The sequence below is a fragment of the Neophocaena asiaeorientalis genome, unplaced genomic scaffold (genome assembly GCF_003031525.2).
Source record: "Neophocaena asiaeorientalis asiaeorientalis breed wild unplaced genomic scaffold, Neophocaena_asiaeorientalis_V1.1 scaffold233, whole genome shotgun sequence".
Lineage (NCBI taxonomy): Eukaryota > Metazoa > Chordata > Mammalia > Artiodactyla > Phocoenidae > Neophocaena > Neophocaena asiaeorientalis.
The window spans coordinates 363,947-375,836 of NW_020171811.1; the positions used below are offsets into that span (position 1 = coordinate 363,947).

An 11,890-nucleotide genomic window follows, 5' to 3' on the forward strand; every position below is an offset into this window, starting at 1 on the left:
AGTAATACAATAAACTTCCAAAAGTCCAGTACCAGTTTCACAGGTGAATTCTACCCAACTTTTAGAGAAGAGTTAATAGCTATCCTTCTCAAACTATTCCAAAAAATTGCAGAGGAAGGAATGCTTGTGAATTCTTTCTACAAGGCCAGCATCACCCTGACACTAGAATAAGACAAGAACACCACAAAAAAAAAGAAGAAGAGAAAATTACAGGCCAATATCACTGATGAACATAGATGTAAAAATCCTCAACAAAATATGAGCAAATCAAATTCAACAATATGTTAAGAGAATAATACAATACAATGTACAATAATACAGTACAATACTATGATCAAGTGGGATTTATCCCAGGGTTACAAGAATGGTTCAGTATCCACAAATAAATCCATGTGAGACACCACATTAACAAATTGAAGAACAAAAATCATGATCATCTCAGTAGATGGCAGAAAAAAGTTTTGACAAAGTTCAACATCCATTTATGTTAAAAACTCATCAAAGTGTGTATAAAGGGAGCATACCCAACATAATAAAGATGCTATATGACAAAACTACAGCCAACATCATGCTCAACAGTGGAAAGCTAAAAGTATCTCCTCTAAGATCAAAAACAAGGCAAGGTTGCTCACTCTTGCCACTTTTATTCAGTATAGTATTGGAAGTCCTAGCCATAGCAGTCAGACAAGAAACATAAGTAAAAGGAGTCCAAATTGGAAAAGAAGAAGTAAAACTGTCACTGTTTGCATATAATGTGAATACATTATATATAGAAAATCATTATATAGAATACATTATATATAGAAAAGTATATATGGAAAATCCTAAAGATGCAGTAAAAAAAGAAAAACAACAACTGTTAGAACTAATAAATGAATTCAGTAAAGTTGCAGGATACAAAATTAATATACAGAAATCTGTTGCATTTCTGTACACTAAAAATGAGCTATCAGGGAAATTAAGAAAACAATCCCATTTACAATTGCATCAGAAAGAATAGGGACTTTCCTGGCAGTCCAGTGGTTAAGACTGCGCTCCCAATGGAGGGGCCATGGGTTTGACCCCTGGTCGGGGAACTGAGATCCCACATGCCACATGGCACAGCCAAAAAAAAAAAAAGGAAAAATATACTGTGCTCATGGATTGGAAGAATTAATATTGTTAAAATGACCATATTGCCCAAGGCAGTCTGCAGATTCAGTGCAATCCCTATCAGAATACCAATGGCATTCTTCACAGAACTGGAACAAACAATTCTACAATTTGTATGGAAACACAAAAGACCCCAAATAGTGAAAGCAACTTGAAGAAGAAAAATGGAGCTGGAGGAAGCAGACTCCCTGATTTCAAACTGTACCACAAAGCTACAGTAATCAAAATAGTGTGGTACTGGCACTACGACAGACACATAGATCAATGAAACAAAATAGAGAGCCCAGAAATAAACCCACATTTATATGGGCAATTTATGACAAAGGAGGCAAGAATATACAGTGGTATACTCCCAATAAATAGTATTGGGAAAACTGGACAGCTACATGCAAAAGTATCAAGCCGGACTACTTTCTCATATCATATACAAAAAATAACTCAAAATGGATTAAACACTTAAACGTAAGACCTGAAACCATAAAACTCCTAGAAAAAGAACATATGTAGTATGGCCTTTGATATCAGTCTTGGCAATATTTTTTTGTATATGTCTCCTCAGGCAAGGGAAACAAAAGCAAAAATAAACAAATGGGACACATCAAACTAAAAAGTTTTTTGCACAGCAAAGAAAACTCAACAAAATGAAAATGTCACCTACTGAATGGGAGAAGATATTTGCAAATGATATATCCTGATAAGGGGTTAATATGCAAAATATACCAAGAACTCATACAACTGAATATCAAAAGAAAAACAACGCAAATAAAAAATGGGTAGAGGACATGAATAGACATTTTTTCCAAAGAAGACACACAGATGGCCAGTAGACACATGAAAAATGCTCAACATCACTAATCATAAGGGAAATGCAAATCAAAACCACAGTGAGGTATCACCTCACACTTGTCAGAATGGCTAGCATTAGGAAGACTGCAAATAACAAGTGTTGACACTGGTGTGGAAAAAAAGGGAATCCTTGTGTTATTGCTGGTGGGATTGTAAATTGGTGCACCCACTATGGAAAACAGTATGGAGGTTCCTCAAAAAATTAAAAACAGAAGTGCCATATTATCTAGCAATTTCATTTCTAGGTATTTACCTGGAGAAAACAAAAACACTAATTTGAAAAAATACATGTACCAACATTACAGTAGCCAACATATGGAAGCAACCTAATGGATAAAGAGGATATGGTGTATATATATACAGTGGAATATCACTTAGCCATTAAAAATGAAATCTCATTTTTGACAACAGGGTTGGCTCTAGAAGCTATTATGCTAATTAAATAAGTCAGACAAAGATAGATACCACATGATCTCATTTATATGTGGAATCTAAAGAATCTAAAAAGGAAAATGAAATAAAATGAAAACAGACTCAGATACAGAGAAGAAACAGGTGTTTGCCAGAAGGGAGGCTTGTGGGTGTGGGCAAAATAGGTGAAGGGTATTAAGAGGTACAGACCTCCAGTAATATAATAATTAAGTCACAGGGTTATTATACACAGCATAAGGAATATGGTCAGTAATATTAATTTTGTATGGGGACAGATGGTGATCACCTCTTAATGTATACAAATGTCAAATAATTCTATAGCACATCAGAAGCTCAGGGTTGTCATTTTGGTATGCTATTGTACAGAAGGATGGCAGGGGTTGGGGAGGGGAGGCAAATCAAATTTAGGATATATGCAAGAGATTGCTTGAAATTATGGGCCACCAGCTCTAAATTGGATAGGAAAAAAAGTGAAGACCGGAGAAATGCATATGGAGAGTGAGAAAGTGATGGATGGACTTGAGATTTCAGTGTGAGCATTTAAAAATTATTGGAGTAAATGAGAGGGTAAGTTCAAAGGATGAGAAGTTTGGAGTATTATGTGAATTCATATGTCAGAGCGGATAACAGAGTCCAAGATATGATTTTAGTAGTGTAGAGTGCATTGAAGTATGGTAGAAGGTCTTCAGAGATAAGGTCAGAAAACTTAAATCCAGAGCAATGGTCTTTTGAAGTCCTTTGGTATGACGGTGGGTCTTAAAGTAGAGAAAAAGACATCTGAGCCCCTCTCCGAGTCATCAGTGAATGAGAATGAGTCATCAGAAATTTGGTAGATAGGGGTTGAGCTGAAGGCATTGTTTCAAAAGATCAGGAGCTTATACAAAAGGGTGGAAGTGGTAAGCTTTCTCCCTTGGTTTATTACAATACTCTTACTCAGTCTCCCTCCATATAGTATTTCTTTCCTCCGTACCCTCTTACATACTTAATCAGGTTACTCTTAAAGCTGACTCTTGTGACGGCACTCCCTTTCTGTAGAATCTCCAATAAATTCTTTTGCCAAGACATTCAGAGCCTTTCATGATGTGGCTCATCCTCAAGTCTGTCTTTCCAGCTTTGTCATCTCTTCACTTAATGTTCACTGTAGTCAAATAATTACCAACTCCAATTCCCCTAAACACTCCACTATTTCCTTTTTTTCTTGTATCACTTTGTTCATATTCTTTGTGCTGTCTAAAATGCTTTTCCCACCTTGCTGCACATTCAATGCCTACTTGTCCTTCTAGGCCTCACATAAGATTACAGCTCTGTCATGGAGAATTTCTTTACCCTTTCAGGTGAAAGTCATTTCTTCTTCCCCTGGGCATTAATAGTAATCTTAATGAATGCCACTTATCATTTTCTAATCTTATAAGTGTTTGTGTGTCTTATCTTCTTAGAGTATAAGCTCTTTTGAAGGTAACATTTCCATCTGATTTTCTTTGCATCTCTTCAGTATTTTATACAGTATAAACATGGACTAAATGAATACACTTTTAAAGTATCTTAGTGTTCATTTTTTAAAATATTTATCCTACAATTTATTAGTAAGTAGTCATGCTTGTCAATAAATAATAATTTAGTTAAAAAGAGAAAGTTTGACCTTCTAACTTTGTCACTGAATTTTTTTAAAGTATATGTATTATGTTTATATTCACAGCCCCATGCAATCATTCGTCATACCATTAGATCTACGAACAGGAATGCCAGAGCTGAACGGACAGCTTCAGAAATAAATTGTATGTGTTTGGTATACATTTTCAATTGGTGGTTTTGGAGGGTTGAGCTGGGTGTTCTTGTGGAATTTTTTGGAATAATAAAGTCTCACTAACTGTGGCTACATACTTTAACATAACAGGATACCTCTAAAATAAAGGCTGCTTTTCTGGCTTGTAATGGAATTCACTTGGTTTTATAATTAAATAGTTTTTATTTTCTAATTATAAAGTCAATATATGTCTATTGCAGAAAATTTGCAAGAGGAAAAAAGTAGAAAATTAACATTGCCCATAATCATATCACCCAACACCAGCCCAAAGATAATACTTTGCTAAATTTCCTTCATGTTTTTTCACGTATAGTTTTACATGACTGAATTTATGCTATACATAAAATTTTGCTTAACATAGTCAGAAGTATTTTCTATGTATTAGCCTAGGCTTTGTAACCATTATGTTTAATGGTTTTATCCTCTTTTATTGAGTTGATGTATTGTAGCTCCTATTGTTGGACCTTTGGGTTGGTTTCAGTTTTTTAAGTCAAGTTAACAATAAGGTGAATATTTTCTAAAGTGCATATTTAAAGGGGGAAATTGATTTTTATTCAATAAATCATTGACAAAAATTTTATATTAACAATATTTGTCATTTTAGCCACATTAATTTGGAAGAACAGATTTGCAAAGAATTTTTAGATATAAGTATATTGACTTAAATGCATAATTGTTTCAAAAGAGGTTTAAAGTAGTTTACATTAAAATAAGCCATAAATTAAAATTATAAACCACAATGGAGGAAGATAATTTATTATATATTTAGGCTAATTAGAATTATTGCAGATGAGCATTTTGTTTTTTTGAAACCAGACATTTCTAGCTTTCTGGATACACCTTTGGAAATCTAGGTCATTGGAGAGTTAGAATGTCCTTCCCCTATCAGTTGTGTCAGTCAGATCTTTTCAGAGTTACACCAATAATTCGAGATTTTCTGTGTTTGTTAGTCCCAGATTGCTGATATGTTCTTATGCTATCTTCTTATATAATCCCCAGTGAACTCTCTGGGCTTCCAGTACCAGACAGAAAAGTAGCAAAGTTATATTCCATTAAAAGCTATTGTGTTTATTTTATGCAGCTGTATAGTATTCAGTTAATGTAGTCTAAGTGTATCTTTTCTTGTATAGCTTTTGTTTTTTGTGTCATATATAGTAAGGTCTTCCTGATTTTAAGGTTATAAAAGGATTTTCCTATTGTTTCTTCTCGTATTTTTACAGTTTCATGTTTTTAATATTTAAATGTTTGATATAAGGTATTAACTTATTTGGTAGAAGGTATGAAATATGAATTCAACTTCAGTTTCATTCTAAATATCTACCCGTTTGCCTCAATGCTATTTATTAAAAACTTGATATTTTCGCTAATAGATTTGATATGTCATCTTTATTATGTACTAAATTGCCACATATGTTTTAGGGCTTTTTCTGGAAATTCTATTCTGTTACATTAATATAGCTAGTCCTGTGCTGGTCTCATGCTTCTGATTATTATGTCTTTATAATACCTGTTAAAGTGTGATAGAAATAATCCTTCTCCTACTGTCCCTCACCCCCTCCACACAAACACACACACAAACACCATGTTGCTATCCTTTTCTGTTATAATATTTGGCTATTGTATTTTCCCTACATAAATGTAAGAATCAGCTTACCAAGTTAAAAAAAAAATCAGTGTTTTTACTGAGATCTCATAAATTTGTACACTAACTTATAAGTGTCTGGAGTACTAATGTCTTCATGGAGTGAGTCCTATGTGCTTCATGTACCAGACAGAAGACAGTAGAATTAAAGTTCATTTTATTGGTCGATTTATCTTTAAGTTCTCCCAAGTCGTCTTTTGTGTCCATCAGGATTGTTTTATAGTTTTGTTTTTGTTTGTTTGATAGATTTCATACATACCTAGTTAGTTCTGTTCTTAGTTTTTTGTTTCAGTTTTTTAAATTGATCTGATAACTTACATATAGTAAAATGCTTAAGTCTACTGCACAATGAATTTTTAAATTTGTATACACTCATGAAACTACCACCCAGATCAAGATATAGAACATTATCAGAATCTCTGAAGGCTTCCTCATGCTCCTTTACAATCAGTACCCTTCCATCTTCCTGTATCCCCCTGCCCTCCCACTGCCCAGGCTAATCACTATTCTGATCTCTGTCACTGTAGATTGGTTTTTACCTGATTTTGATCTTAAGATAAATAGGATAAACCAACATGCATCTTTTTTGCCTGATTTCTTTTGCTCAACATTATGTCTGTGAGAGTCCTTCGTGTCATGTGTAGCAATAATAGTTTATTGTTTTCATTGTAATATAGTATTTCATTGTTATACCACAATTTATCCATTCTTTACTTGACAGGCATTTGATTTGTTTCCAGTTTGGGGCTATTAGGATGATTATAATCATCCTTACTATGTGTTTTCAGTTGACATAACTAATTATTATGATCCTGGCCTGATCTAAGACCACCAGGGACAAATGTATAGTCCAACAAAGTCAGGTTTATTGACTCCTTGCAATGAGGGAGAACACGTACCAGAGGAACCATGGAACATCTCATTAAACAGGAAAAGAAGAGTTAGAGGGTTTTTGGAAAAAGTGGAGTTCAAGTGAAATTTAGGTGAAAACTTAAAGCAAAGTAGGGATGTGTATGTAAGAGTTTGTACTGTAAAAATAGACTCAGGAGCCTGTTTCCTTGGAAACTTGGAATGTTGTATTCAGTAACCCCTTTATTTGAAGCTCCGTATGTAGGTTGGAAATTGAGGCTGCTTCTCTCTCACTGACTTAAATCTTCCAGGCAAGAATGGAATGGTTCATTTTAATGTATATGATTTCATACAGCAAAGTTTCTGACAGTCTGTGATTTTAGAGAATGATATTTCTCAGTAAGATAGCATTGGTAATTCAGGGCGGGGGTCATCATGTGATACTTTACATATGCAGCATATCCTTGGGAGAAACATTGTTTCTTCTTGACTTTGCATTTGGATTTGTGTCTGTCCTCCCAGTCTGATGAATGGCAAGGCAGATTACTTTCTCATTCTGATCCAGATATGGGTGTGTTACCTAAATTCCCTATTTTTTAAAAAAAAAAAGTTTTCATCTGAAAAGTCACCTTTTGCTTGAGTCCAGTTGATGCCGAAAGCTCGGCTTCTGTGCACTGGTGCCAAATCGAATCTCGGAGACAGAGTTTGGGGTGAAGTAGAGAAGAATAGCTTTATTGCTTTGCCAGGCAAAGGGCGACAGAGAGGGCTCCTGCCCCTAAAAACTATGTGTTCCAACCTGGGAGGATTTGATGAGAAGTTTTATAACTACCGTTCAAGGGTGGCGTTGCTGATAAGATTAGAGTGTGTGAAGGGCCTCCACTCTTCTAATCTGGCCTCAAGTAATCTTGATGAGCTTCTCTGGTTCTTTTAATGTAGCCTCAGGTGGTCTTTCTCTGGTATGAAGAATGCTGACCTCTTAAAAGAGCTTAAAGGCATTGTTATGTGTATCCCTTGAGGTGGAACCAGGACCCTGCCCCAAGGCTGCACTGTTGTTCCCTGGCTGCGCCTCCCCTGTCTTTGCATCCCTTCCCGGATTAGCAGCAGTTCGAATCTGCCCTTTGGAATTCAAGGAAGGTCATGGAGGCTGGAGTCAAGAGACAGGGGACAGAAAGGCTTCCGAGCCCAGGAGCCCCATAGGGTCCTGCTGGGTTTCACAGTTACCTAGGAAGCCAACTAATTACAAAGAATTGGCACCAAAGGGATATGAGAGGTATCAACAAAGAAAATGACTACCTGTCAGTTTAAGTGTATGATTTTAGCTGACTCACAAGTAAATTTTAGCCAGGTATTTGGACTCATACCAGGGGCTCACTAAGGTTACACAGAGCAGTATTAAGAATAAAGACTCTACAGGTATCATGATTAAGAGGTAACAAGTCTGTCAGCAATCCAAAAGTTTCAACTGGCAAAGGAAGAAAAAATGTAGCTCAAAAGCTATAGTATGCACATTAAAGTATGATAATCAGTGTCTTTGGTCATCTTTTTCCATGGGTCTTGGGCAAATGATTCATTTCATGTCATCAGCTAGATTCAATAGACTTGTGTAGAAACTGATTTTTGCAGTCATCTATTTCTGAAGATTTTTTTTCATCTCCAGTTTGAGATGTCCTACTAAGGCAATCTTGCACTGATTTAAATTGGCCCATGTCTCTATAATTAAGAGACAGGAATACAAGGATCATCACCCTGTTTTACTGTTGTGTTAGTTGTTAACAGTACCTGGCAAGATTCTATCTATTGAGGTTAGAGAGAAGTTTTTCAGAAGGCAGTTTCTGAGTTCTAAATGAAAAGGTTATTCAGAGGAAACACTTCTTGGACATGTTTGAGTATAAAACTGTGTGTACTGTACAAGTCTCAGCTGTATTAGTCTGTAATAATGTAGAAACTGGAGTTGGGGGCAGTATTCCCAGATGTATAAGACACTCAGTTTTGGGTTCATTGGGAGAGAGTTAATGGGCTCCTAGGGAATTGACCTCATTTTCTTTCAAGCCAAACAAATAAAGAAGCAAAACCTACTTTAGGCTAAGGAGATCTAAGAATTTCTGAAAGTTTACCCAGCTTAAGTTTGAAAATTCCATTTGTCCTTTTTATTTCATGTGAAGACCAGCGATGATAAACGTGATAAAGATTTTGAGATGTATTGTCTCACAAATCTCCTTAGTAACAGTTCTAGAGAAATGAGTGTTTACTAGGTAAGTAATTAGAGCTCTCCCAGGTAGGAAACACAAACTCAAGCAGCATTTTTTGGCCATTGTTAAAGGTGAGGCTTTTTAAACAACCTTTAATCCATCCTAGAAATAGATATACAATAACCAAAACAAAAGTATTTGTTGTCAGGAAAACTATTTATTAAAAATTATCTGAAGTATAGCATACCCATATGTTCTTCTACATTGGTATTTTTTTTTTTACATTGGTATTTTTTAAGCTGCAGGTTGCAACACAATCCATGACATCAATTCAGATTCTTTTTTAAAGGCACAAAATAGCAAGTATTTAAGTGCATCAGTTGGATTCTTAATAGGTACTATACCTTGAAACTTTTGTGGATTTTTTTTGTTTGTTGCTTTGTTAGCAATTTGACTGTGATGTGCCTAGGTGCATTTTTCTTGTTGTTTGTTCTATTTAGTGTTTATTGAGTTTCTTAGATCTATGAATTGATATTTTTCATCAAATTGGGGACACTGTTTCTTAGTTTTTCTGTCCCAGATTCCCTCTTCTTCTGGGACTCCAGTTACATGTTAGACCACGTGATGTTGTTTCATAGGTCACTGAGGCTCTGTTCTCCCTGACCCCCATAAACACACATAAGGTGTTTTTGTTCTCTATACTTAAGTTTAGTTTCTGTTGCCCTAATTTTAAGTTCATTGACCTTTTCTTCTGTAGTGTTCAGTCTGCTGTTTAAGCCCATCAGTGAATTTTATTTCAGATATTGTATTTTCTGGATCTAGACTTTCATTGAGATAGATAAGATAGATAGATAGGAAGAAAAATGGATCAATGGATGGATGGATGGATGGTTACATACATATATAATACACATATATGTATAGTTTCTATCTCTTTACTGATAATTTCCATCTGTTTACTTATTGTGTCCATCTTTTCTCTTAAATCCTTGAATAAATTTATGATAGATGTTTTAAAGTCCTTGTGTGCTAATTTCAACATCTGTGTCATCTCTGAGTCTATATCTGTTTTTTTAAACTGATTATGATTTTTATTTTTTTCTACTTCTATATTCATTTTTTTTATTGTATCTTGGATGTTGTGATACAACATTGAGTGTCTGGATTTTGATCTCTTTATTTTAGGGTGTTTAAAGCATAAATTAACTGGTAGGTCATTGCAGTCCTTTCAAGGCCTATGTCAGGTTTTACTACAGTATTCAGCAAAGTCTTTCCTCTGGGTGGAAACTCGTTTCTTTCCTGGTACTGTGTGATCACTAGAACTTGCATTTAGCTTACAGCACTGTGTTAGCTGTTTTTCTGACATACCTTGCATAGTCTTGCTTCACTTGTGGGCAATTTAGTATGCAACCAAAGACTTTTCTAAGGAGACATAGTTTTCTCATTTCTGGCCCTCTGCCCTTCAAATTCCCACTGCCTAAGCAGCCCCAGTCTATAGTCTTTCTTTCCTGCACCCAGTGAAACTCTCTCTTTGGGTTCTACTTTCTTGGAAAGTACCCCCACGCAGAAATCAGGGGTGAGTGGGGATCTTAACACCATCTTTCAAGGATTACAACCCTGTGATATCTGTTAACCCATTGCCTCAAAATAATTGCTTCATATAGCTTGTATGCACACATGTATTTGTGTTACGTTGTAGTTGTTTATAGCAAAAGGGTAAGTCTAATTCCTGTTACTTATTATACCTATAATTATTATGCCTATAATAAGTAACATCTTTTAGAGATAAATGAGAATGTATAATAGAAGACCTCCCCATCTTTGTATTTTTATAAGCCAAAGACACACCCAAAGGTACTGCCAGGATTTTCTTTAAAGCAAAACAAAACAGCTTGGAGTCCATTCCTGCACACAGAACAATGATACTGGAGATTCTAGCATTCTTTGCCATAAAGCATGGCTGTAGTAATTTTAGACTTGTCATAAGGAATTTGATTTTTTTTAAGGAATATTTTTCTTACATGTTAAAGTAAAACATCTTAAATGTTTATGCTGATATAAAAGAAATGAAATTTTTATTTTCAATCATTCATACTGGTATGGATGGATGCAGTTGATATTTTACTATATGTTTAATTGAAATTTATAAGCTCATTTTTCTCTGGTAATTTTTTAAGTCTTGAAATTTGCTGATTATGTAATTATTGAAAATATTTTCTTTCTTTCCTTTCCATATTTATGCCTTTTATAATTTACCTCTAGACCTGCTTGCCAGTATTTCTAGTTGTGACCAAAAAAAAAAAAAAAATCTTTAACTCATCTTTGTCTCAAATGAGTGAAGTGGTTCTTTGTGAATTATAGTAATGGCTCTTGAATTAAGATATTTTTAAATTATTTTAAGAATTAAGTCATTCATGAACAACTTCTTTTTATTTTAGATTATTTTTAAAAAGTAGATACTATATTTTATGGAATGTCTTTGAAAATTTTATGGTGCTCGCTTCGGCAGCACACATACTAAAATTGGAACGATACAAAGAAGATTAGCATGGCCCCTGTGCAAGGGTGACACGCAAATTCTTGAAGCAGTCCATATTTTTAAAATTTAGTTTGACAATAACAAACACCTAATTAACGTTTCTAAATATAATACCATCCCTCCTGATGCGTTGTGGGTATTGCATACACTAGCAACCATTTTATTAAAAAACATTAATTGCAGTTGGATTTGTTTTGGGATTCATGCATAATCCATTTAGTACATAGCAGAACTAACTCATTTTGAAGGAATTATAAATGAAATCCTTCATTTATAAGGATTTATAAGGAAATCCTACACAAGTCTATCATTTAATTCACATTGTAGTCAAGGAAGGGGAAAGTTTGCCTTCAGAAAATTCTGTGGCTCTTCTGTGATCTTTGATGTGGCCCTCCCTGGCTCTCTCCCTCCCACCCTTCCTTCCTTCCTTCCTCCCT

At 34.9% G+C, this 11,890-nt stretch overlaps 1 protein-coding gene and 1 non-coding gene across 2 annotated transcripts in view; both read left to right on the plus strand.

Moving 5' to 3' along the window:
• MAP4K5 (mitogen-activated protein kinase kinase kinase kinase 5) overlaps window positions 1-11,890 on the plus strand; it is a 138,913-nt gene that overhangs the window by 86,602 nt on the left and 40,421 nt on the right. The window contains exon 14 of the mRNA XM_024732812.1: window positions 4,127-4,205. Within this exon, the coding sequence (XP_024588580.1) occupies window positions 4,127-4,205 (79 nt within the window). The remainder of the gene's footprint in view (window positions 1-4,126; window positions 4,206-11,890) is intronic.
• Window positions 11,408-11,514, plus strand: LOC112392333 (U6 spliceosomal RNA). The gene has a single exon (XR_003001671.1). It is a non-coding gene; the product is annotated as a U6 spliceosomal RNA (small nuclear RNA).